At 43.2% G+C, this 27,965-nt stretch overlaps 1 protein-coding gene across 3 annotated transcripts; it reads right to left on the reverse strand.

The window, feature by feature from the left end:
* Nucleotides 1-474: 474 nt before the first annotated feature.
* Nucleotides 475-27,962, reverse strand: MYLIP (myosin regulatory light chain interacting protein). 3 transcript variants are annotated; one of them, XR_014016802.1, is made up of 10 exons: nucleotides 27,666-27,962; nucleotides 26,378-26,568; nucleotides 15,083-15,268; nucleotides 13,592-13,789; nucleotides 12,928-13,092; nucleotides 11,522-11,942; nucleotides 9,537-9,951; nucleotides 7,810-7,970; nucleotides 4,590-4,728; nucleotides 475-660 (listed from the first exon to the last, which is right to left on the reverse strand). XR_014016802.1 is itself a non-coding variant. In XM_081245515.1 (7 exons), exons 1-7 carry the CDS (start codon nucleotides 27,750-27,752, stop codon nucleotides 9,862-9,864), a joined length of 1,338 nt encoding a protein of 445 aa, XP_081101641.1. In that variant the 5' UTR covers nucleotides 27,753-27,962; the 3' UTR covers nucleotides 8,162-9,861. The 3 variants fall into 3 exon arrangements, 1 of the variants encoding a protein (XP_081101641.1); XR_014016803.1 differs by lacking the exon at nucleotides 475-660 and having other exon boundaries at nucleotides 4,258-4,728; XM_081245515.1 differs by lacking the exons at nucleotides 475-660; nucleotides 4,590-4,728; nucleotides 7,810-7,970 and having other exon boundaries at nucleotides 8,162-9,951.
* Nucleotides 27,963-27,965: the final 3 nt, after the last annotated feature.

The raw sequence follows: 27,965 nt of genomic DNA on the forward strand, positions 1-27,965 counted from the left end.
GTTGATGGTCAGAGATATACAGTAAGGAATGAATTCTGCCATCTTCACTCTCCTGACATTGCACTTTACCCTCGTGGTTCATAAGTAATAAACAGCCTTAAAGAGAAGAGAAGGAACAAATACTTTCATTTCATGAGTTTATTTCACTATCACCCCCAGCTGACTCCCCTTTGCTAACTCAGCCAACAAAGATATTTGGTTCACCTGAGTTTAAAGAAAAATATTTTCCATTCCTTTGTTCTTTCTTCCTCCATATTTTCCTTCCTTATATTTATTAGGCTCATTTTCTTGTTTCCTCTCTTTGTTGCTGCTTATGGTGTCTGGGAAGGAAGAACAGAGATGCTTGCATGGGGGGGTTTTAGACATTTTTGCCACACTGTCTATATACAATATGAGTCCTTTCCCATCTTTCCTCAATGTCTTGAGCGAAGTATCCATTTCTCAAGAACGCTTTGTGGAGCTGGCTCTAGTATGCTGGCCTTTTTCCTGGTGGGTGTGGGCCTGGAACGGGGGCTGCCCTCCGAGCGTCCACCGTGCTGGTTACAGAAAGAGGATGCAGTGCACACACATTCTCCCCTCCAACTCGAAGGTCTAACCAGCCCAGGCTCTTGTTCTCTCCTCAGGGATTACTGGTGGTAACTTGAAGCCAGCTGAGTTGGGCTGGCGAAGAAATGGGTATTAACAATGATACTTTGAAAGTGCACAAGCTAGCCAAGATGTAAGTCCTTCAGTTGTTTTCAACAATCCTTTCAGTCGGTCAAAAACACAGCGCTGGACATCCCAGACTCCTAATCCCATTCCCTAATCTACCTGTATACCTTGTTTGTTTAAGGTTTTTTTTTTCCCCCTAGTAAACACATGATGATTTAAAAAATTGCTTCATGTGGTGGAACTGGGCTGTTTCAAAGCAGAAGTATAAGAACCACGAATAGTGAGGATTCTTGCAATCAGCAGCTGTACCCTCAAACTCAAGGGGGTGGAGAAAATTTGGGCCACCATGCTCATTAAAACAAACAAGAAGCAAAACCATTTATTTCCCATTAAGTCACTTCAGACGTTCTGGGTGAGACCATCTGAGGCCCTGTGTGACTCTGCCGCCATGTTGGATGGGGCTTCAGAACCCCACCGGCCTGCATCTGTGAGTTAATGCCAGTGTGGGTGTCAGGGATGGGGGCGTCCTACATCACACCGAGCAATTCTTAGATGTCAGCGGGGTGTCGCGAATTCAACTCAGTTCTAACACCATCTGCACGGAGATAGCATCAGATTCCACGGGGTAAGGGTTCAGTCCCGCAAGACCGCTCTCCCCAACTTCTGAGGTAACTCGAAAGCCCAGGTTGTTACCTGTGCTTCTGACTGACTATAAACCAGAGGCTCCCATAGCCCCCTCCTCAGGCTTGATTAATTTGCTAGAACGGCTCATAGAACTCTGAGAGACATTTCACTTACTAGATCACCGGTTCATTATAAAAAAAATAAAAATAAAACCCAGGAGCAGCCAGATGGAAGAAATGCTTAGGGAAAGGTGTGTGGGAAAGGGTGCCGAGCTTCCGTGCCCTCTCTAGGCGCCCCAAGTTTCCACATGTTCACCAACCAGAAGCTCTCTGAACCCTCTCCTTTTGGGTTTTATGGAGGCTTCGTTACATAAGCATGATTGATTAATTCATTGGCTACTGGTGATTGATTCAAGCTCCAGACTCTCTCCCCTTCCCAGAGGCTTGGGGATGGGACTGAGAGTTCTGACCCTCTAATCTCATGGTTGGGGACCCTGGCAAGGTGAGGTCCAAAAGTTACCTCATTAACATAACCAAAGACATATTTATTGCTCTCATCACTAAGGAAATGCCAAGGGTTTTAGGAGCTCTGTGCCAGAAATGGTGACAAAGACCAAATATATATTTTTATTATGAATCACATCACAATTTGCCTGCTGGCTCTCCGTCTTTCTAGCTCCGTGACCTTTAGAAGTCACTTCATCTTTCTGTGCCTCAAGTTTTCATCTATGAATGAGGCCAAAAAGAGTACCTACTTCACAGGCACATTGTGAGGCTGAAACGAGTTGATCCCCGTAAAGCCGTTAGAATGTTCTAGCCTCTGGTGCTGGACCTCTGTTGACATTCATGCTAAGGGACCCTACCAAAGAGTATTAAGTAGTACTGTGCATAAATTTAGGTTAGGGCTTCCCTGGTGGCGCAGTGGTTGAGAGTCCGCCTGCCGATGCGGGGGACGTGGGTTCGTGCCCCGGTTCAGGAGGATCCTGCATGCCGCGGAGCGGCTGGGCCCGTGAGCCATGGCCGCTGAGCCTGCGCATCTGGAGCCTGTGCTCTGCAACGGGAGAGGCCACAACAGTGAGAGGCCCGCGTACCGCAAAAAAAAAAAAAAAAAAAAAAAAAAAATTTAGGTTAAATACCAGAGGGGAGAGGGGAAGCTTGGTGGCTTCTCCGAAGGAAAAAGAACTTTCAAACATCGGGATGATATGAAGAAGGAAAAGCTTTTCAGAATCAATCACTGAAAAATGAGGGCAGGGTTCACGGCTCCCACAGACTAGAGTGTAGGGTACCCTTTACACTTTCCCCTGCAAAGAGTCAGAAGGCAGAAGGGGGGCACTGAGAAGGATTTGTAATTCTGCTTTAAGTTTCCTTTTCCAGTATAATGGGTTGTTTGTATACACTTGCTCTTGGTAGAACTTACATGATACCTAAAACCCAGTAAAGCCATGGTTATACACATGCAGAGACTTGGGCTTGAACATATAACCTGAGTGCCATTTAGAAGGCACTGCCTGACCCTAGGAGTGTCATGCACGCCCCCCAGTGATAAGCATCATGTGGCATGGGCAGTAGTGGCCTTTGAAGAAGCTAAGAAAGGGTAGCTCCCCTAACTAGGAGTACTAGGTAGTACCCACTAACTCTCTCCACATACACTCTCCTGGCCCGTATCAGCAGCAGCCTCCAGTTTTGAACACAAAGGACATTTGTTCCATGAAATCACTGTATAAAGCTGGCCTCTTTCTGTTACGAATCATGAAATTGGGGGTGAAGGAGAAAGGCAACTCCACATTTGAAGCTACAAAAAGCCTGTGATTCATTTTTAGTCTCTTTATTAAGCAGCCTAGTCTCAGTTAGATAATTTGCAGCAAAGTTCTACCCTGGAGCAAGTTTCCTCAGTCATGTTAAATTCATGGGGAAAATCCTCCCAGGATTTAGAACTGAAAACTAGACAGCTTTTATAACAGAAACGTTGATGTAAAGAGCGGACAAAGGCAGTATGTTCTAACCATTTAGGGAAAAAATGGGTAAGATGTTACTAATAAGCCCTGCTATATTTTTATCCTACCGTTTTCTTCATCTGAAGGAATATTGGCATGAGCTTTTAAACTCTGAATGATTATCTGACAGTTTCTATCTTTAGGACAAATTATCAGCAAGGGTTTTATTTCGCTATTACCTTTACTCAAAACTCAGAGGACACATGCGTACAGGAGCCCAGATGAGGAAATGAAACCTACAGACAAGAGTGCCATAAACAGAACAGCAGAACCCAGCTATTTTGAGGTTGCCTTGGTGGACACTGTCCTTCTTCTCGAGGGCGACTGGGATAGAGATGAATAGGGCCCACAGCACCCTCCTGGATGTAGGCCCAACCTAACTTCCCAGCCGTATCTCTCACCATCCCCTCCAGCCACATACCCTATATTCCAGTTACGCCAAACTACCCACTGGTTCCAAGTATGCTGCATGTTTGAACACTCTCCTTCCGCCCACATCTCCTACCTGGGCAAGTTTCAACTCATCTTTTAAGAGGCATCTGCAATGTGACTTTCTTCCAGAAATCTTTTCAACCCCAAGCAAAGTTAGTGGCATCTTATTCTGCTCTTCCATAGTACCCGGTACCTGCTTCATTATGGAGTGTAGTGCACCAGAATTCTTAGTTTACAGTGTCAGTTCCCCCTGTGATCCTGAAAGGGCAAGGACTTCACCTAGGATATCTGAACCCTCCAATCCAGTGCTTCTCAACAGCAGCAACATTGACATTTTGGGCCAGAAAATTTCTTGGTGTGAGGGCTGTCCTGTATATAGTAGGATGTTTAGCATCACCCCTGGTCTCTACCCACTAAATGCCAGTAGCACACCGTACTCGGTGTGATGATAAAGAGCCATCTTCAGACATTGCCCAGTGCCTCCTGGGGATAAAATCAGCCCAGATGAGAACTACAGCTCTAGCCCTAACAGAGAGCCTGATATATACCAGGTGCTTAATATATATTTTCTGAGTTAATAAATCAGTGTCCAAGTTAATGAATAAAAACCGAATGAACCGGGCTTCCCTGGTGGCGCAGTGGTTGGGAGTCCGCCTGCTGATGCAGGGGACACGAGTTCGTGTCCTGGTCTGGGAAGATCCCACATGCCGTGGAGGGGCTGGGCCCGTGAGCCATGGCCGCTGAGCCTGCGCGTCCGGAGCCTGTGCTCCGCAACGGGAGAGGCCACAACAGTGACAGGCCCGCGTACCGCAAAAAAAAAAAAAAAAAAAAAAAAAACCGAATGAACCACAGATGAAGAAAGATCTTACTGTATCTTTCACACACTCACCAAACTTAGGATCTTTGTTCCAGAAATCTCTTTATGACTTGGTTCTACTTTCTTCCTATTTTATCACCCTTTGTCCCTCACCTGCAGGCTCTTCCACATCCTCTGCTTTGTTTTCCTTCCCGCCAATCCAAATTCTGTACTGAATGCAAGGCAAAGAACAACTTATCTACTTCAGAAAGCCTTCCCCAAATGCACCCAATCCACAGTGTCTTCTTCACATTCTTTAAACATTTATGAAAAATTTTAAGCATATATATTTGCATATATACGTATATACATACATGTGCAATACTATTGGTCTTAGAACTATTATCATCTTGTTTCACACAAGTGTATAGGAGTTTTCTTCTCAACCAGAAGAATCGCTCCTTGATAGAAGGCTTGCTTACGCTTTTGAGATTTTTCTTCCCCTTAGCATTAGCACAAGTTTATGAACAACAGATGTTTAGCTTTTGCTTGAAGTGTATTTTCTTCCATAAGCATCTGGCAGGTGTGTTAAATCTGTGTAATTGGTGTGGTCTTGACATAGTTTTGTTTTTTAAAGGCATAGGGCTAACTCTTTAACATCTTGCAGTTTTTAAACACACTCATTTCAAGGAGATTCTGCAAATATGAATAAAAGTAATTTGCAATGTTATAGGATTTCTGTGAGAAGGCAGTAAATATGATAAGCAATGAGAAAGGCAAAAATAGCCGCATCTGGTCTTAAATTCTGACTGTGCTCAAACTCCACGTAGGCTTCTTCTTCCACTGCTTGGTAAAACTATCTTAAAAACATTGGCTTCCTGGTTTATTCTGAGCTCTCTCAGCGCCAAAGCATCCGTTGCACCATCCTGCTTCAGGCTTACTTGCGGTGACTCATACATGCACTCTCCCAAGGCTTGTGTATGGAAATTTGCTCAAACTTCTGGGCTATAGGGCATTTCTTTCTCACATTTTTCTTGGAAGAGTTCATGCTCTGCCCAAGAGTAGTCACCCGTGGGGCTTCTGGTCCTCAGTGCTCAATGGCAGGGTTAAGGGGACAACCCCAGAATGTACCCACATTGCACTTGAGCTCGACATCTGCAGCAAGATCAATGTACACATATAGGGTGGGGGAAATGTCTCTAGCTTCACCACTAATTTTTGTAACCCTTAATAAAAGGATGAAAGAATGCTTTTGTTCACATCTCACAGATCATGACTTTTGGCAGGACAGCCTCTTGAGGCTTCTGTTTCTCCAGATTCCAACGCTGATTCCTCTCTGCTGTACCTTTTGACTCACCCTCTCCACGGCCCCCTCCTCTATGCCTACCGAGTCCTCCCATTTAAAATGCAAAAAGCAAACGCTTTGCTTGAGCCCGCCTCCTCCTACGGTACCATCTTGACTTACTCCACCTTGTCACCAATGCATGTCGGCCCCCCTTTATCACTTCTATGTCCCTGTCTCACTTTCATACACAGCTCACTACAATCTGGCAACCTTGGCGTATGCCCTCAATCTCAAAATACACCCACTCTTTCCTGGAACTTGGGACCACCTGATATTGCCACATTCGTACGGCCTTTTCTGGCCCTCCAGCTCCTTGATTCTGCTGGCCTGCCTGTTTGGACGGAGTGGACGCGCCCGTTTGAAGTTGTCTCCTGGCTTGGCTTTCAGTCCCTTGATTTTTCCTCGTTCCTTTGTCTTTCACAGACTCCTTCCTAGTCTCACCGTCCACCTTAGGTCTAGGTCATTTCAGGGTTCCATCTTCAGCTTTATTCATTTCTCTCCTTAATGCTCTCCCTATGATGACTTCTTACATTGTCATGTCTTCAAATATCAATTAAATGTAATGGCCACTAAAGGCTTCTCTTTACCTTTTCCATCCTCTGTAAGTTCCAGCCCAAGTTTTCAACAGACCCCAGGTTTGCCAGTCATCAAGCATCTCAAATGCATCATGTTCAAAACCACATTCGATTCCCTTCCTACCCCCATGGCTTGCTCCCCTGTTTGTCCCTCTGTTAATGACTATTTGTTCCAAGATATAAGCAGAATTGGTGTATGACTTCTCTGTCTCACTAAATACTGCTCATACTTCCAAAAGCTCTTGATGTGTTTCGTTTTCATGTTGAAAGATGATCAAAACTGAGTTCTTGCCTCTGTTCTCTTCCTGCTCTTGTGTATGCTTTCCTCTGTGGTTCCTTGTGTTCCCTGTGCAAGAAACCAGATCTGATTGCCACTCTCCCATCCCCAAAGTTCCTGGTTCTGAAGGCAGTGGAGAACCAAGTCCAAGTGAAGCCTGGAACTCAAGGTCGCTCACCACGGTAACTCTAACCACGTTCCCTTCAGAACTTCATTTCTTACCACTTCATTGACCACAGGGGGGTGGGCCAGCCTCCCAAACTGCATTCTAACCCTGTATGCACCATATACTTTCTTTTCCACCTGGTAAAGTTCAACTAGAATGTTAAGGCTCAGCTCAAAGGGTCTTTGTGAAGCACCCTTACCCTTGGCTCTTAAGGAGAATTAACCATCACCTTCTGTGCCTACACAGCACTTTTCTTTTAGCTTTCCTAAGTGACCTTGTAATACAGTAGTTTTCATGTTAGTCACTGAGCTTGAGGAGTCCATGGTGTAGTGGGGTGAACAATCTCTTATCCATTTGTTGGCCTGTCATCCATCCATCCGTTATTCTGGCCAGCATTTTGAGACTACCACATTTAATATCCCCTACAGTGTTAATATTCTATCATTGTGAATATTATTTAATTTCTATATAGAAAGAAAATAGTGTAAATTACAGGTTTAAGTACATGACATGGGCATCCTGTATCATTCGTGTCTTGATCATTATTAAATTTCCAGTGCTCAATATAACTTAGCAGGTGCTCAATAAATGTGTTGATTGAACAAATAAGTTAATTCCTAGAAACTGATGGGAGGTCGACTTAGGTATAGGCATAGTGGAAAACAAATCTTGTTTTTCTTGATTTTTAAAAAGTTGTTTGCTTGAAATGGTTGCACTTGTACCAAACTGAACCTCTGTAGCAGCTGAAATTACTTGACTGCTACAGATAGCTCTGAGTTACATATATTATGTGCACTGTTCTCTACTCCACAAAGTATTTCCTGAGTGACACAAATGAGCACGCTCAGGGCAGCGAGGTCCCAGCAGCAGCAGGCTAGCCGCCCTATAGAATGCAGCCCTAGAGTCTGTAGGCTGAAGCCATCTCTGCTGGGACCCAGCTTGGCACTCACCTGTCCTGACCAGGCAACACACTAGCGGCATCATCTGGGTTTACAGTTTTAACTTCCAACTTCGCCATTCCCTTCCTTCTCCAATACTTTACAGTCCTTTTCCCAATTTTTACTTTTCGTCTGCTTGCATGTATTACCCTATTTTCACCTACATTCCAATCCTATAAACCAGAAAACATAGATGAATGAGTAACTGGGTAAACAGTCTCCTCGATCAGAGCTAATACCTTAAACATTTTCAAACTTTCCACAAAGGACCACATTAGATACCAACCATGATGTTATCCATGCTCTATTAAATGAATAAAATCTGGCTTAAATGACAATAACTGTGAAGATACAAACACCCGTGTTTGCTTTAACATCTTTATTATCCTGAATATAAAAGACAGAAATCCTTTAAGATATAACAGAGTTCTTTATATGTGAAACATTATTTTTTTTTTACAAGTGAAAAAATAAATACCTCTTGGAATAAAGGCTTATATGCTAATATGTGCCATAAAAAAGTAGAGTTTTAATATCTGACAAAATGTCTGTGCAAAGAAACAAATGCATAAACACATTACTGCTACATTAAGGCAATATGAAAAGTATACTCAGAAATCTCAGTAAAGTGACAGTGTAGGTTTCTAGCTTTAACTTAGCTAGTATTGCACCCAATAAGGTCATCCAGGTTCCAGACATCCTAGAAAACCAACAAGCTGACCAGGTTCCAAAATGCCCAAGTGGGAGTGGAAAACATGATTAAGAATACAGAAACAAACCCCCCCCGAAACCCCTCTAAACATACAGAGGGACAATAAAAAGTTAATACTTAAGCATTTACTACCAAAAAAAAGCTTACAATATCTAGGATACCTACGATAAGGCTGTAAAAGGCTTGATGGCTCAAGCAAAAGCAACCCCACCGGCTGAAGCTGGAGCAGGGTGCGTCGGAGAACTCACGAGCGACCCCTACTTTGTACGTGGCGAAGCTTCATCTCAGCGAGCAATGCTCTTCCTTCCAAGGAACATGCGCTCCCTTTTCAATCTTAAAATTTTCCACCAACTCAAGAGGCCCAAGGAGTGCTGACTACTCCACAGAAATCGTCTAACCAGACTGGTAGCATTTTATAATTGAAAGGCTTGGGGACAGGGTAAGGAGAGGGGGAGGGGGAAAAAACAGGAAACCATCCACGTGGAGTGATCTGTTTTCCACTGGTCAGACTGGTTTAAATCTGACAACTTAGTGTCCACTGTAAAAAAGTCCCCGAATCGGGCTTCCCTGGTGGCGCAGTGGTTGAGGGTCCGCCTGCCGATGCAGGGGACGTGGGTTCGTGCCCAGTTCCTGGAGGATCCCGCATGCTGCGGGGCAGCTGGGCCCATGGGCCGTGGCCGCTGGGCCTGCGCGTCCGGAGCCTGTGATCCGCAATGGGAGAGGCCACAGCAGTGAGAGGCCCACGTAGGGCAAAAAAAAACAAAAAAAAAAAGTCCCCGAATCGATTTTTAAATATGTTTGCCTCCCAATCTTTCTTGAACAAGTTAGAAAAACAGAAATGACATTAAAATGACAACTATCTCTTTAAGAAAAGTTTTCCTATTAAAAATGTCCAGAGCTCTGTGACCCGTACAAAAAGAACCAAGTAAATCCTTAAAATGAATTCTTACAAAATTGGCTGCAAGTAGGAAACTTACCTTGGGATACGTTAAGGAGACTTAAACATCATTTTCTAAAAGGTACTCACTTTTGGGCTATGCTGCCACTTAACTGATGTCAAAGATCTTCCTGATTTCTTTACTTGATCATAAAAAGAAGAAAAGTCCAAGGAACATGTCTGGGTCCCAGAGCTCTTCCTGGTCATCAACCCGGAGGTGCTGATTCTATGCATGGTACATTTTGGCGGTGAGGAGTAGTCATACTGTTTCTATTCTTCCTTTTTTTTTTGCCCCCCTAAACGTTGCATGGCAGATGGGTGTTGGAGTATTTATTCTCTCCACAATCTATCATGTTTATAGTTTATACCAGTGCAGTTCATGGAGACATGGCAGGTCCAGTAAGTGCACAGCAGATCAGATCACAGTCAGATTGAGAAGACTGGTGTGGGTCGGCAGGTAGACATGCTGGACGTGGTCCACCCGTGACCTGCAGACAGGACAGGACTGGAAAAGAGAAGCCGACAGTTAGGTTAGGACACTTCCAAGGACCTGTGTCTTCAGTGTCCACCCGTGCTACCTATTACAGTGCTTTTTCTAAATACGCTGTGGTCACAATTATTTCTAGCTTTCCACTGGGAGGGATCTTTGCTTTCTAACAAGTCTGACATTTTATACTTGTCAAAGGATTAAAAATAAATACTAGGAAAAAGTATAAATGAATGAAATTAATCAGGTTTTCAGTCAAACTCTAAACAAGGCACCGTGAGTAAAGTGCTTACTGAAGACTTCTTGCTGTGCAATGAGCCTGTGGTCCCTACATGGGCTGATTATGAAGTCTCAGGCAGGGATGCGGGAGACCCTCCCGGAGACTGTGTCCTTGGCTCAGCTGGCTCAGGGTGCATCACGGGGGGGGATGCCACGTGGCCGGTGAGCATGGCCGCTCCTAGTCACAGGTCACAGCTCCACACCCCTGGCTGGCCTCTCAGCAAGCATGTCCCTTCCTCAGCCACACGGGGAGCCTTAAGCATGAGAATCAGACTATGTGGATGAAAAAGGCAAATCCACGACCACTCCTGAGGAAATAACTCGTCTTAGGAGCGTGATCTACTCTAAGGAAGGACCTGGGTATCCTCTTGGCTCATATGTAGCCCTAAAAATAGTTCTGAAATTAGCAGCTTCTGAGGGACTAGATGTTAAATTTAGGGCTAATTTTACATAAAATCACAGTGACAGCCAACGGTTCTGGGAAATGAAAACAAATTGAAAATATTGTAAAAGGAAATGCAAGGTGCAAGAAAGAAAAAGATACTATGTAAGAGGTGCTTTTATTTTTTCTACTAATATTCAAATTAGTTTGACTTGGTGAGAGCTAATCCAAGGGGACCCAGGAGGCACAGGCAGTACTAAAGGGAAATTAATCACAAAAAACTAGGCAACAACCCACCCATGGATAACTGAGAGTTAACTATCACTCAAAACTCTAAGAATTCTTTCCCAAATAATACAAGTAAGTAAAAAAGACCATCCTCCGAAGTGTCAAGAAGCAGAGACAACATGAAAGGGAAGAGAAGGAGGTGACCAGGCCCCAGGAGGCCTGGATTCCAGTGCCCGGCTCAGCCACTAACTAGATGTGGTACCTGGTGAATCTGAACCTCATATCCAGGACTTGAAAGAAGCCTGTGATTTAGTAATTACATTGTTGACAAGAGTGTGCTAATCCGAACTGTTTCCAAAGGGCAACACCTTCCAAATCACAGATACAAAGACCCTCTGGATGGAGATGGACATTCTCCATCTGTGCCTCCACAAGTCAGCACCTGGCCCATGCCAGCCGGCTGACCCCTCACCTGGAGCCGGGAGGACCCTCACCTGGAACTGGAAACGCCCCTTCACCTGGAGATAGAAAACCCCCTCACCTGGAGCCAGGAGGACCCCCACCTGGAACGGGGAGAACCCTCACCTGGAGCTGGAAACGTCCCCTCATCTAGAGGCGGAAGGACCCTCACCTGGAGCCTGGAGGACCCCCACCTGGAGCTGGAAACGCCCCCTCACCTGGAGCTGGGCAGATCCTCACCTGGAGCTGGGCAGCACAGCCCTCGCAGCACACGGTGTGGCCGCATGGGCAGAAGGCTGAGTTGATCTCACCCTCGCAGCACAGCACGCACAGCATGGCCTCCTTGAGCTTGCGCAGCTTCTCCTGGAGGGCCCGGGTCTGCTGGCAGCCAAGGCCCTCGCAGCTGCCGCAGCTCATGCTGCTCTCCGAGGACTTCAGGGGAGAGTTTGGAGGGCTGGGGTCGCTTCTCGGCACGAGATCCACCACACCCGCGTTGTACAGAGCCCTCCTGGCGTGGTCATACGCCTCCTTGGAGGTTCTTTTAATATCGAAGACATACTTCTTGCCCAGGTTGATGTTTTCGTTCAGAAACAGAGAAGCCAAGTGGCCCTTCAGGTCTCGGCTGTACTGCATCATGACGGCACTGGTCACCGTGTCGCACCTACGGACAGAGATGGAACACCCACCTCAGTACTGACAGGCCTGGGCGTCCCCACGAGCCAGACCTTAAACACTGCTGTGAATAATGATGCTCATGGGAGCAGACATTAAATATTCTTGTTTGTGTGCTTGAAAATGAATTCTTCCAGTTTCATAGGTGTTAGGTATTTCAACGATTCTACCTCTATGCTTCTCAAGTGTCTCCAAAGGAAGGACCCCTGATCAGGCAGCTGTAAACCAGAGGGCACCTCCACCTCCAGGGACAGACCTACAGTCCAAAGCAGCTTACGGCAAGAAAAAGGAAATTCTTCTTTGTAGTCTTGGCTTTATGTTAAAAATCTCTACAAATTTTCCATTCTGCTCCACAATGTGTGTCTACTTTAACATAAAAAAAGGGTTGGTTGCCTGCCAATTAAACTTCTTAGCTTTTAAAAAACTTTCCAAATATTTGAGTCAAATCACAAGTCTACTTTAAAGCACCCTTGGAAATAAGGCTATCGATACAGTTATCGAGACATCCTCACTACACACTGAGGATTCAGGGTAGCAGCTCTCCCAGGAAGGAAAGATGACTTGGGTCATCCTGCGGGAAAAGGGCAAAAGCAGCGGCTGAACAGGCCCCACTGCTCAGTCACCTCGGGGAGGGGGAGCTCTGAGGAAACGGGCTAAGAGATAAGCAGTAGAGCGAATCCATGCATCTCACACACTCTCTCTCTCTCTCTCTCACACACACACTCTCTCTCTCACACTCTCTCACACACACACACACACACACACACACACACACATCCTGAAGGAAAAGCAGGATGATGTTAAGGACCCCATTGCTACGGTAGAAATGAAGGGTTCGAAAACAGCCGATTTCTTAAGCTCTGTACAAGGTTCACTGACACAGCGATACCAGGAACCATAGGAGCCTTGCCGTCACCTGGAAACCTCAGCACTGTGGCAGATGCTGGGGTTACGGGGTGCACAGGGGTACGTGCCTATAAAAAGCATGCGTCTCGGTGATGGCTCGGTAGAGCCCGCTGGCTGCCCGGGTGCTGATCATCTTGAACAGGAGCACAATGCTGTTCCCAGACTCCTTGGTGATGGTGAGGTACACGTTCTTCCCTGACTGGGTAGCCATCTGCACGACAGGGTAAGCGATCCTGAAAGGTGGGAAGAGAAAAGTGAGCAAGCCCAGGGGGAGATGGGTCACCGTGTGTGTGCTTCTGCAGGGTTCCCATGTGCTCAGGGCCCAGCCATAACGCCAGACGCTCTGCCTGGGACCATCAGATAAGCACTTTGCTCCCTAGGTATGAAGGCTCTTTGAAAAGAAGTTGGAGAGGCGCAGTGGAGCAAGTCTTGGAGTGAGTGTGAGAGTGTGTGTGTGTGTGTGTGTGTGTGAAATGAGATTTTTCTAGCCGTGGACGTGGCATTTGAAACATATTAACTCTCTCATATCAGTACACTTGAGCCTGTATTTTCAAAAAACATTGGAATGTTTATTAAGGCCCGAATAAAATGCATGTGCCTACCTAAAATGAAACACATTAACCCTAAAGGATGACTGTCTAGTAAATCCCTCTCCATTTCCTATTTTCCCCATCAGAGCTACAAAAGTACGTACACACGTAGGTCTGAACAAAAATTTAAGACTTGGGTTACCTGTTAATTGGGCTGAAGTCATCTTTACAGATTGAGATTCCTTCCGGCCCAACCCCAATGAGGAGTTTCTGCCCCTCGCTGTCCCTCACAGAGTGCCATTCTGTGCCGTAGTTTTCCATTGCCGACACAATCTGCAAAACTTGGTATTCAGCCGAAGCCTGGCTGGTCCCCTCCAACTCCTTATGCTTTGCCACAATGCTGCAAGACACCAAAAGGGCAGAGAGGCATACAGAGAGATGAACTGATGCAGTCTTCAGAGATAAATCGGTATCATTTTTACTAGTGAATTATACTGACACTCATTTATGAATCACAAAAACTCAAAGCTATATACCATTGACACTTCATTTATTTAGCAAACGTATTGTAAAAATACGTTTAAGACACTGTTCAAGATCTCAACTAGTAAATAATTAGGAGAAAAAACGATTGGGGATGCCAGACGGGGATGAATTAAAAGAACTATGGAAAATCTCTAAAAATATACATAAGAAATTTATACTAGCAATGTCTCATGCCATTTGTCTAGATTTGCTTTCTAAGTTTCATTATAATATAGCATTATATGGGATTGATTAGGTCATTTGCAACTGAAAAATGCAGGATCTATTTTATCTATTGGGGCGGACAGCCTCCAACGCCATCCTTAAAGGTCCCCACCTCCTGGTATCCATGCCTCGTGTAACCTCCTTCACTTGAGTGTACGCTGGAGTAATGACTTGCTTCTAATGCACAGAATATGGCCAAAGTGACGTGCTGTCACTGACTTCTGAGATTAAGTTAGAAAGAGACTTTGAATCCGTCTTGGGTGTTTGCTCTTGCTCTGACTCAACTGCTCGTCCTTGGGGAAGCCAGTCACCATGTTATCAAACAGCCCCCCCACCTCCGAAGAGGCCGCCGTGGTGAAGGCACAGGCCAGCCAACAAGCCACCTGAGCCAAACTGGAAGCAGATCCCTCCCTCATCTGAGCCTTCAGATGAGACTGAACCCCACCAGCAGCTTGACGGCAGCCTCCTGAGAGATCTGGAGCCAGAGAACCCAACTGGGCCATGGCCAGATTCCTGACCCAGAACTGTGAGATGATTTTGTTGTTTTAAGCCACTAAGTTTAGGGGGGCAACCCTGTTACCCAGGAATAGATAATTAAGACATCTTTGTTAGGTCCCTTGGTTTAATCCTTGCTGGGATGAAGAAAATGCCGATAAACATGACACACTTTTTGAGAGATATGCATTCTTAAAAGGTCAGAGATTTTCCAATTCCTGTTATACAGTATTTTGTATAAGGGCATTTGTGTGGACTATGTTTTGTGTTTATAAGTTTCTCAATGAAAAGGCTAAGCACCTTTTGAAAATAGCTGGTTATATGGGGCAATGGTCTAGTCTCAACCTCACCAATTACCTGTATCTATCATAGTTTGATTTTCTTCTGGAAATTCTTATACATTTGCTAGATCTCGGACAATGAACGTGAGCCTGAACTACAGCCTCACCTGTTCAAGGTGGCACTGGAGAGCTCCTTGGCACACAGCTCTTCGTAGCTGTACTTGGCCGTGTTCTGGTTATAGTCCCCAAACTTGGTCTGGGCCAGGAGGGCACTGAGTTCCACCGCTTGCTCTGGAGAACACTGGAGGTGGCCTGCCAGGAGGGCCTCCTTGATATGCAAGAAAAAGATATGCCTGCAATGCAATGCGAGAGTGAGGTTATGCTGGGGGACTAACTTGGTATCGGACCCAACTGCTTAGCAATTTCATGATCCCATTTAAGTAAGGAAAAGAGAGCAAGGAAGAAAGCTACCTTAAAAATGCTTACAGTTACAGACCTTTTTTTATCATGAGTAGTAAGGCAAAATAAACCTAAGGATTAAGTTTCTCTGAAACAAAAAGTCTTAACCCAAACAAAACAAGTCTAACTATGACAAGTTCGGTAACATTCAAGTTACAAAACGTAAAATAATTATATACATGTTTCTGCATTACACTATTTAAAAGAAATTATCTTAATCAGAAAAACTTTATCTTGATGTGTAATTATTATCTTAAGAGCCTCACCTTTATTCAAACGACCCTCAAATCTCTAGTTTTAACCCCAACTTCTCTCCTAAGGATCATATTCAAATATCCAAGTGCTAACAGACTTCGCCACTGGATGGTCTTCAGTATTCCAATTTCACCTTCTTCAAAGCCAAACTTTCTTCCCAAACCCACTTTTTCTCCCAGTGGAAACCAGAGACTGATTTGTTATTTTTACCACAGACTCACTCTGACGCTTCATCTTCCTTCTGCCTCTGAAAACTCTTTAAATCCAGTTCCGTTTTTCCCATTTTTACCTCCTCTATCCTACTTGCAGCTCTCAACTGTCAGAGAATTTACAATATCCTCTAAGCTGACCTCTCTTCTAGACTCTGTGAATCCATCTTCCAAGCTGCTTGCTTCTGATATAAACTTGCCATTTCTCCGCTCAGAATCCTTCAAGGGATCCCCATTGTTTGCCAAGGAAGCACACTGTCAGCATGAACCCAGCGTTCTCCGTATCTGGCCCCAGATTTCTAGCCACATCTCCTGTCATTCCCTCCAGCCACTATGCCCCAGGAAAGGGACAATTCCTCCTTCTGGAAAAACCAAGTACATTCACGTCCCCACATCTCTGGTCTTGCTGTTCCCTCTGTCCTGAAGGCCACTCCTCCTGTCCCCTCATTTGGATACCCTTTTGTCTATATCACATGCAAACTATTTATTCCTCTATTATAATATTTGACATGTTCTAACTTCTAGTACATTTAGCTGCACCTAAGCTGACTTCATAAGTGCCTCTAACATCAGAGAGTTCTATAAATGTACATAAAACTACACGCTGTCTGCAACTAGTTTATATTCCCATCCTAGTTTCATTCCATCTGAGCCTGTCCTAATTGTATACAACACTGTATTCTACATTTACCAAAAGGTATGTGAGAATTAGAAATCCTGGAAAACTTCAGATATTGTTGCCTGCCAATCCGTGTTGCCTAAGATTCTGGACAGAGTATCTAAACTGTCATAGGCAGACTGGCCTGGATTATGAAATTTGTCTCTGGCAAATGTATAACCTTCCTCTGATGACTCAATACAGCCTCTCCAACATGCTGAAATGCCATACTATTCCTTCTGTTAACAAATGAATTATGATCATCATTGTAAAGCTCTGAACAGGGTTCCTAAATTCCCCCCCTTTGGCTGGATACCCTTATTCCAGTCCTCGAGACGCTTTTATTTATATGCTAGCCTTGTGTCTGACATCTAGGTAGAAGGGATAACGTGAACAATGCAAAAAAAGGAGACAAGGGAACGTGAGGCTAGAAATACAAGGAGGGGATCTGTTGAGAGTCTCAAAACTTCAGGCTGACAAGAGCCATTAATCCTCCTTTAAGAAATGTTTAAATTCAACGTTTTGTGCCTTCTATAATGATAAAGAAATGTTTAAAATTATCAGACTCTGCCAAACACTGCAGTTTTTTCTTTATTCAAAGCCCCCTATGAAGAAATCACAGTAAGAATGCATAATAGCACTGGAAGAAGATAAGCATGGTTTTTATTAACCCAAACATCTGCTTGTCTTTAAAGTATTTCTGACATACTGCTAAACTGAGAAGGGGGTCCTTACTGGGGCAAAGAAATAACTACAAAAATAACTTGTTTTAAAATAGCTATCTGAGGACTGAGGTCTAGCCGTCCCTTAAAATCTTGGTGTTACAACACTGCTTCAGCCCTCAGAAGGCTTTTTAGAGGACTGTTCGGTAAACGTCATCTTGGTTAAGGTACCTCTGTCTCTGCATTCATCAGTGGACATGTTAGTAAGGAACAAAAACTTAAATATATACTTCCATTAAAGAAGAAAGTATGTGCTGAAAGATTTCAAGGGTATCACCCAAAGTAAGTCTTCTCAATTTAATTCCTGCTTATGTGAAAGTGTCTTTTAACTTATTTCCTAAGTGTTAAGTTAGAGACTAGTTTAGCCTGCAAAAGAAGAGTTTCAAAATTGATCCAATTTCCTTTTCCAAACTATCCAGGATGACTGCTGGACAGACAGCTGCCAAAATCAAAGGCAAAGAAGCAGCAGTAACAAAATATTAACAGGTGGTCAGCAGCCTGAGAGTAATGTGATCCTTTCTCGGTCTGTGAGTCAGAATTTTTAAAAAGGAGGTGGGGGACAATGGCCTTTTCAACATACTCCACATTCTCGGCTGCATTGGGGTCGATACCCTGTAAGTACAAAAATCCTCCTCCTTATCATTTCCAGAAACTTTCTGGTAAGGCCCTTCCTGCATTTTGCCGTTTCATGGCTATAAAGCAACCTTTTCATTTCAAGTCAACAAATTTGCCACGCATTGCCACTGTGCCAAGCCCTGTGCCGGGCTCCCAGGGTGAATATATCTGATGGCTCCTGTTTCGATGGAAGGTACAGCCTTTTGGTGTGAAGGAATGTATCCTATCAAAATAACTCTGGCTACAAACTGGCCCTTGGGTGATAAGTTTATGCTCTCCAGGAGAAGAGCACATGCAGCAGTGACAGCAAAGGTCACAGCAGTGGCAGGCCATCAGTAGACTCTATTTAATGTGCTCTTTCGAAGAGGGAGAATGGCAGGGCATGCAGAAACATTTCCACACGGAATCCAGTGATGGCTCAATAATTAGGGGTGGTTTTCAGTCAAGTATTTTCTCCTATTATTTTCTCTCCAACCATCTGGCCTGTAACTGTCTGGCTCATGGATTCCCCCCCCGCCCTCCCTTTTCGTAAAGTGGTTAAAAGTTACCGATAATATCAAAATAAGCAGATGTGGTCAAAGAAGTCGGGCCTGCAGTGAATTTTTTTTTTTTTTAACTACAGATCAAAAGTGGTTGGCCTATCTAATTCAATTTAGGCTACATGCTAGAATCATAAACAGAAAGAAAGCCTTCGGAAAAAATGATTTCTGTGTCTTAAGCAAATGTCTATGAATATGTCCTAACAGACATAAGCTCATTTTCTAAATATTCTTTTGGTTGCACCTTGAAATTCATGATTCTTCAAGCTTTACCCAGTTACTAAGAGAACGGATACTTTCAATATATGGATGGGGTTTGGAGCCCCAAAGTGAAACATTCTAGCTAACTCACGTCTTTGCATTTAATGAATTCACACTTGCTGCATTAGGGAAGACTTAAAAAAAAGGGGGGGGGGATAAATATAAGGATATGTCATATCTTAATTTAAAAAAAGAGTCACATATCCTTAATATATTTTTGTTTCAGAGTATGTACTTCAGATTTCCTCTATGTTTAAAATGAACTCCTTTCCATAGCTTTACGGAATAAAGTTAGGTCATTTATCTTTTGAGAACTGTCATCAGAGCACTCTCCTCTAAACCCTGGCTTGTCTCATAAAGAAATCAGCTAATAATCAAAGCAGAACTCTCTGCAAAACCAATCGGGAGTTGTCGATCTGCTCATCACAGTTACTCTCAATTACTGCCCTCCAGTTATCTTCCCAGTTACATAATTTTGAAGAGCTTTTCATGACACAAATACAAAACAACTATCTCCACATTTACTATTAAACTCAAAATTAAGTAACTAACCTAAAACATCTCGAAAATGGCTAAGTAGCTATTTTTAAAAAGTCTCCAGTCCTAATAACTGAAGTGATTCTCTCCCCAAGAGACTGACTGAACTTGGCCCTCCGTTGTAATGGCTGGTTTGTCCCTCACAGAGCGAGACACCCACTGGGATCACCCGTATGCCCGCCTCAGTCCAATGAGTCATTAAACCACAAGCTCTAACTGTCAAGTTATATTTAAAAATTATCAAGTCACAACAGAATTGCTATAGGTTTGTTTTGTATCTTAAATTCCAGTGAAACAAAAATCAGTTCAAGATAGATCACAGGCCTAAATATAAAAGCTAAAACTGTAACCCTTTTAGAACAAAACATAGGAGAGTATCTTCATGACTTGGAGGTAGGTTCCCCTCAGGATGCAGTCAGCAAAAACCGTAAAAGAAAAAAGTGGATAAATGAGACTTCACCAAGGTTAAAAACTTCTACTCATCAAAAGGCATCAAAAACACAGGCAAACCACAGGGAAAAAAAAATACACTTATAAAACATATATCTGACAAAGGACTAGTACATATAAAGAATTTGTGCAGCTCAAAAATAAAGACAACAACTCAATAAAAAAGGGCCAGTGACTTGAATAGATACTTCGCAAAAGATGTACAAAGGCCAATAAGCACATGAAAGTGTTATTAATCAACAGAGATGTAGAAATTAAAACCACAATGTGCTACCACTATAAACCCACCTGAAACCCGGCAGGGATGTGGACGCACTGGTCCCCTGTACATTGTTGACAGGAGTACAGAATGGTACAACTGCTTCGGGAAAAGGTCTGGCAGTTACTTATAAGCTAAGCAATTACCTCCTCTATGACCCAGCTCTTCCATTCTTATTTACTCAAGAGAAATGAAAACACATGTCTACAAAAGACTTGTGTTTGAATGCTCATAGCAGCTTTATTCACGATAGCTGGAAAACAGGTGTTCATCGTAGGAGTATGCATGAACAAACAGCAGCACATTCCTACAGTGGAATACTATCCAGCAATAAACAGGAACAAGCCGCTGATGTATACCACAAGATGATGGGTCTCGAAAAATTTATGATGAACAAAAGGAGCCAGACACAGAAGAGTACATACTGTGCGATTCCACTGACATGAAGTAGAACAGGCATCACTAAACTATGCTGGAAAAACATACAACCTGGTTCTGGGGTGGTGGTAGGGAAGGGGGGGCGGGAACGACTGCAGAGAGGCATGAGAGAACTTTCTGGAGTGATGGTAATACTTGATAAGGGTTTTGTTTAAACAGGTACATCCATTTGCCAAAACTCATTAAGTGGCATATTAGGATTTAGGCATTTCATCATATATAAATTTTGTATCAATCAAAAGAAAAAAAAAGAACTGTAGGCAAATACTGAGTTCTAGTTAGTGATACGCATACTGAAGTATTTAGGGGGATGTGTACTCGCACACACTTATTTTGAAAAGCATGAAAAAATAGACTGATGGATGGATAGAGGGATCAATAAATGGATAAATATGTGATAAAGCAAGTATATTAAACTGTTAATAGTAGAATCTAGGTATTGGGTGTTCACTGTAAAAATTTTCAACTTATCCGTACATTTGAAATTTTTCATAGTAAGAGGTTGAGAAAATAACACCAGTAAAAATCCCTAGGGTCAAGGTTCAGAATTCAAATGAAGAGCCACACTTAAAATGAACCATCACACCTACCACACTTCATGGGAGGCTTACAATTGAGAAACCTGTCACAGCCAATAATTACCAAGTCAGGTCTCTATTCAGGTTTAAGGAAATCCTTCGCAAAGCCCAAAATGCAAAATGGGAATCACTGATAAATTTGCTTTCTCCTCAGGCTCCAAGGCAGTTAAAAGATAAGGAGCGTACCCGTGAGGGAAATTCCTAATTTCAAAAGTAGTTACAACTCACAGAAAAACACTTGGAAGCATAAAACCTGGACTTCTAAAAAATATGATTACTCACAGTAGATAGCTGTCCCTAGGCAAACAACAGTCCGGACAATCTTGTAGTTTAAGAGCATTAACTACAATCTCTTTCTCAACAATTTAGATTAGTGTGGAGGACTGTCAGGTCCAGAAGAGGTCTGGGATCGGGCTGTAGTGGTACACGACTCAGAGAATAAATAAACCTGGAACCTGACCCCACTGGTCACCCTGAATCTGCCCTTTGTGCCATCTAAATACTCAAATTTTATTTATAATGACATTCAAAATGAACAGTTCATTTTGGTTACATAAAAATCAATTTCTCAATGTTCTCTGATATTTCATACACATATATAAGTATCAGAAATTCAAAAAGAGACTGAAGGGGCCCAGGTAGGTGGTCTGTGGCTAAAATAGCCATATACCACCACAAACATCCCGTACTCTGAACAGAAAGGAAAACTTAAAAGATACATAAGAATTCAGAAATGTAATTAATACTTTCTTTGGAAATAATATACACGTCTATCTTTACCATTTTTTACTTTCCTGGGGCCTATGTTGTATTTGGGCATACCAAAAAAAAAAAAAAATAGAGAATGTGTCATTCCACTCTTTGGCATGTAGTTGATATGAAGAACATAATACTCCTGCAATCCATCCTATGGAATTTACCCATCCTGAATCACACAAAGGTAAATTCTGCAATCAACCTTTATCATCGTGACAATGTTTTTTGTTTTAAATTTATTTATTTTATTTATTTTACTTCTGGCTGCGTTGGGTCTTCGTTGCTGCGCGCCGGCTTTTCTCTAGTTGTGGTGAGCGGGGGCTACTCTTTGCTGCCATGCGTGGGCTTCTCATTGCGTGATCATGTTTTATAAGACCTTGAATGTGATTACAGGCACTGGCTAGGGTCAATGCGATTCAGCTGTGTACTGATTTGAGATTATCACCCCCACCTGCCTCTAGTTTGCAGGTGGCATTTGTTTTGTGGGTTTCAGTGATGCCATCTTCCTTCGATTTTCACTTGTCTAAGTAATATTTGTTGAGAGACAGGGAAAAATTGAGTTTAGTAAGTAGTCCGGACCTACAAATGGGTTGAAATTAGATAAAGTGAGCCTGTGGCTTGAAAACTATCTGAACTTCATAAAAGGTCCAGGAGCATGGTAGTTCATTCTAGATAAGAACTAACAACCACAATGAACAAACGGCTTGGAATGAGGTAGAGGGGGTGAAGGAAGGAAGCAAGCAAACAAAAGAATGCCAAGCACTGAGCAAATTCTTAACTGAGAAAAATCACTACAAAACATTTTTTAGTGGTGAGATTTCTTTTAGACATTCTCAAACTTTTCAGGTTATAGAAGCAAACTGGCAAACATTTCAATACCTATAAGAAAATTTATATTATCACAGTATCAGTTAACCCTATTTTTTTTTATTTCCAAGTTCTTAATTCATTGATTCAACAAATATTTACACATCAAGCACTTGCTAGATTCTGGCTATACAAGGTTGATCAGCTCCTTGCTTAATGGAATTTTAGATTATTAGAGCGGCTGACAATAAGCAAACTGTCACATAAGTAAATGGAGTGTTACACACTCATTAAATGCTATAAAGGAAAGCTACATGATGTCTTGGGAGAGTTTAGTCTCCTGAGCACGCCTGGAGAAGGCTTCCCCGGGGAGTGATGAGTGAGCTGGGGTCTGAAGTCAAATGCATCACTGCTCGCAACTTTTAAGATCCTAATGAGATGCAATGTTCAGGATTATAGCATTTCCGTGAACATGTAGTTCAGCACTCACGGAGCCCCTGTACTGGGATTGGCTTCTGGGATAGAGGATTCAGGTGTTGGTGAGTCTTAACCAAGCAGGGTGCCTCTAGCAAAGAACACAGAGCTCTGCTAAAATGTGGCAGTCAGGAGAAACAGAAAGATTTTATTGGGAATGGATGGTATAATTACCATCCCTGAAGATGAAGCATATAATTCTCTAATCTCTGGTTTTGAAAATGTTGACAAAATCTGGTCTGAATTGCTGTGAATAACCGAAAGCCTTTGAAAGGTAATAATTTCAAAGATGATTATGATTTCAGATCTACTTCCAGAATATATTAATTTCACTTTTCGTTTTAATCCATAGCATGGCAAACATCTGCTGAAAACACCTGCTGTCACCAACCTCTGAAAGATGCCAGCTGAGTCTAAACAAAACTCTCTGGTTACTTTCCAGAATCCCCCATTCCAGAGCAAACATAATAATCCAGGTAAAGAATCAAATCTAAAATTAGGCCACATCAGAGGCCAGTCTAACTCTATCTACCAATCTAAGCAGACATTGGATATATTTCTTCTCTCTTCAGAGAAATGTATTTAGAAAAAGCATTAGGAAAATAATATGGAGAGGAAGCAGAAGCCAAGAAAAAAAAAATCTACTGCTAGAAGGGATTTAAAGAATCTCTTGCAGGGTTTTCAGTTGGGCTCAAGTCTTGGAAGGCTGTACATGCTGGTGGCAGACTGCTGAGCTGGACCTAGAACGCAGGGGCTTCTGCCTTGCCCCTAGAACTCTGCTCTTACAGACGGGCCTTCCTGCCTGTCGTTCTCACAGCAGCTTCCCTAATCTAATGCAAACTAATATATTAACTGCCCCCAGTGCCCCCAGTCAGGCCAGCTACTGTGAGCAGGCTGCTTTAATTGTCCACAGAGACAACTTGGCTAGGATATTTCAGCACCATTTAATAAACTGTCCAGACACTTTCTGTGCATTAAATGGAAATGACTTATGACTTGACCTCATGACTTGATGAAGAGCTGGTAAAATATCACCTCTCATAACTGGACTGGCAAAGCTGAGCTTACTCACTATGTAAACAGATTTATTTTATTTTCATGGCATTTTATATAAATATTTTATAACAAATGATTAAATATCAAAAAAGTTTATCAACCAGCTTTATCTTGATAACATAATATTAGGGAAAATAAGTATTTCTGTTCTGTAGTATCATGCACATAAACACAATGCTAATTGTAACTAAATTCGACCCAGCACAACTACTGATCCTAATAAAAAGGTGCAATGCTAATTACAACTCACTTTAGCTAGTTATTAAAGCAGAATGCTACATAAACTTAAGGTGGCATTTTCTTAAAATTCTGTATTTCAGACAACCCCACAAAAACAAGTAAAATACACCAATATTTTAAAAGTCAAAATCACATGAATTTTTCAGTATGATTTCAAAAGGAATGAAAATCAATTAAAATTACCTAGTCTAACTAGGTATGTGCAATCTTTGAGTGCTATTAGACATGAATCTCGAGTCAAAGTCAATTGAGTCAATAAAGTAGGAAATTTGATTCCAATTAATTCATAAAATATCTCTATTTCTTGCATGAATAGAATGGAGCTGATAATAGTTATTAACTCTATTACAAGAAAGCACAGGTAAAGACTAGTAGCAAATTGTAAAATCTGTAAGCATTTATAATACAGATGTACATATTATATTATGACTGCAGCCATTGGGTTTTTTTAAAGATTTTTTTGATATGGACCATTTTTTAAAAGTCTTTATTGAAGTTTTTTACAATATTGCTTCTGTTTTATGTTTCGGTTTTTTGGCCGCGAGGCATGTGGGATCTCAGCTCCCCAACCAGGGATCAAACCCACACCCCCTGCACTGGAAGGTGAAGTCTTAACCACTGGACCGCCAGGGAAGTCCCCTAGTCATTGTTTAAATGATGTATTTGGTCCTCCAAGCTTCTGCAGATTTAAAAACTAAATCTGTGTCATCAAAATAGATTTGAATCTGGAGGCCCTGAAACAATTGCAAAATAATGATAAAGCTACACAATGAAAATTCCAAGGTGTTTTATATATATATGTATTATTTTCTCTTACTCAACTGCAAGTTATCACACTGAAGTGCAAAGTGGAAGCATTCACAAATCCGCTTTAATTTTAAAAAAATAAAAAAATAAAAAACCCAACCTATCCTGATTCATATAGACAGCTAAAACATCCTTAAATATGAAATCACTTGAATATTTTGCAACACATTTTCAGGAGCACTAAGAACTCAATATACTAGCTTCCCTCAGATACAAAATAGAACACTTCTCTCACCATTTAAAGCTCCATAAAAAGGCAAAGGAGAGATTTCAAATTCAAATAAATAGTATTTCAAAATATGTGTCTATACGTCCTTTGGTAAACAACCAAAAAAATGACATGTTAAAAGCTCTTAAAGGATATGGCTCACTCATCATTACTCATAATTCTCACACTCACATTTTTTATTTGCACAGCAAATTTCCAATCCAAAGGATTATGAAAAACATTAGAACTAAGATCCAAAGTTTACCGTGTTTAAAAGTAGTCATTTTCCTTTTTCTTTTTCTTTTTCTTTTTTTTTTTTTAATGCCACTATAAGATTTAGGTCTCCTGCATTTCAGTAGTAAATATTAAACACCAGTTTCCTAGCTTGGCTCATCCTTGAGAAAAGTATTACAGCCAGTCCAGGGGAGAATCCATTTTCTGTTTGAAAAAGGAAGCCACATGCTCCAATTGTCTACCACTAGTGGTGGCTTTCTAGAAGAGATAAAGTTAACAATCTGAACTCAACAATCATGTATAAACTATCTGTGGGGTAGCGTTCGATTACTACTGGCCTTAAAAGAGTTTTCTGACTAAGTTTTCAAGAAACTGAAAAACTCTTAAAATTCGGACAGAGCTCTTTGCTACACACTGTAACTTGACACTAGGCTGAAGAAGTTGACCAAGTTTAAGTAACCCAAGAGGAACTGTTTCCTGCTTTCTGTTAGAGCAGTCTGCAATGACCTGTAGTAACACTGCTGAGACAGAGGTTACTATCGGGCAGTAGATGCCTCTATCAGGAAGTCAGGTCTTTTTCCTTTCTTTTTTTAATTATTTAAAAATTTTTTTGCATTGTGGCACTGATCTCAAGTGTTTGTAAGAATTCAACCTTACTCTCCCATTGTCTATAAAAATAAGAAAAACACCAGAAGAGTTGGAAAATGTACCCCAGGCCAACTATGCAGCTCTCTTTTCACCTCAACAAAAGAACTGTGCTATGGAAAACTTCTAAGCTATAACCAACTCACTCTGTATCAAAACAAATTTGCCTGTGAACATCTCTGGGAAGGTGCAGTGGCCCTTCCTAAATGGAATCAAAGGTCGATTTGACATTGGTTTATTTTAGCGTCACTTTACCTAGTCTGCTCCTGTAAGATGAGATGAGGCTCCACGAAGAACTTGACTCTCAGTTTAAGCCGGTAAGGGGCAAGCCCATCCATCTGCTGGGAGATCCGATTTCTCAGATTTAGCCATAAACTTTCACCTTTGCTACCCGTAAACTGCAGTCCAAAATAATCAACTTCTATAATTCCCAATCGCCTGCACACCTAAAACAAAAATGAATGCAGTGTGGATGAGCAAGCGGTCCATGTGGTCAAAGCAAACCCAAAGACTCCATCTGAGTTTAAGATTCCTGCCTATTCTTTTTTTTTTTTTTAAACAAAGTTCAACAACGGTGTTACAATTCCTGTTGTCAGCTAAAACAACAGAGTTCTAAGGCTCCAGTGATGCGAAACCACTAGGTGTAGTATAGAGGCACAAAAGGAGTTCTCAAAATGTAGCCTTCCAGAAAGGCTGAGGACGGGAATCCACGGGGTATTTTCCTTCTTATTCCAATCACTGGAATTCCCTCCACTAGCACAATCTGCACAGCTGATTTGGCAGCTTATTATCTGGACAATTTTAACCATCTGGACTCCAAAAAAGCAAACACATTGAGGAAACACGCCACAAGTGTCAGCTAAGCTTTGCAGGAGGTTTTCCAAACATCTCAGGTCGAGGGGGTTGGAGGGCACAGCGTTTCACTTAAGATCAAATTTTCTGCCACACCACTATGCACTGTTTGGAACCGTTCCTCCTCACTCCTAAGGAAACGCGTGCTTAAAGACAACCGAGGAGTCCACGACCCAAACCTACCGTCCTCTCGTCCCCCGCGAATCGGGAGATGCAAGGAGGTGCAGAAGAAATGCTTCTCCATTTGAGAAGCATCAAGAGACAAGGGCACTGCTTGTCTGCCGAGCAACCCGAGGGACCTGCGACCCCTCCAGCCACCTCATCCCGGGACGCAGGTGGCGCTGCCAGGCCCCGCGGGGACCCGACAGGAGGCATCATTCACACACCTGAGGCAGGTGTGCTGGGTCGCCTTCTTCCGGGAAAGTCCCGGGCTGGGGGGCAGGGGGGCAGGCCCGCCGCGCGTCCCCCGCGCCCTCCACCCCCACCCCACCACGCGCCCGCGGCGCGCCACGAAGCGGCCGTGCGCCCCACGGCCTCGTGGAGGAGGGGGCGCAGGCCGGGCGCCTGGGGCGCACTAACCCCGCCGCCGCCGCCGCTGCGCCGCCGGCCCCCGGCGCGTCCCGGCGCCACAGCGAGGCCCCTCGGCCTCGGGGAACCGGCCTGGACCCCGCGCCTGGCCCCTGGTCCTCACCTGGTTGAGGCAGTCCTCGCCGTTGGCTTTCGCCTCCACCTCCACCTCCATCAGCACCGCGTCCGGCCTCGTCACATAGCACAGCATGGCTGGGGCCGCCGCTGCCGCCACAGCCGCCTCGTCTTTGGTGTGCGCGGGGTTCAGACCCAGCTCCGGGCTCGGCGAGGCTGGCCCTCGGGAGGCTGAAGCCCTGCAGACCACTGCCCTGCGCCCCCGGCAGCCGCCGCGCCCTCCCCGCCACCCCCTCTCCAGACCGCCCGCCAGCTGGCTCTCCAGGTCCCGCGGCGGCGCCGCACTCGA

The sequence above is a fragment of the Mesoplodon bidens genome (genome assembly GCF_964165515.1).
Source record: "Mesoplodon bidens genome assembly, chromosome: 10".
Lineage (NCBI taxonomy): Eukaryota > Metazoa > Chordata > Mammalia > Artiodactyla > Ziphiidae > Mesoplodon > Mesoplodon bidens.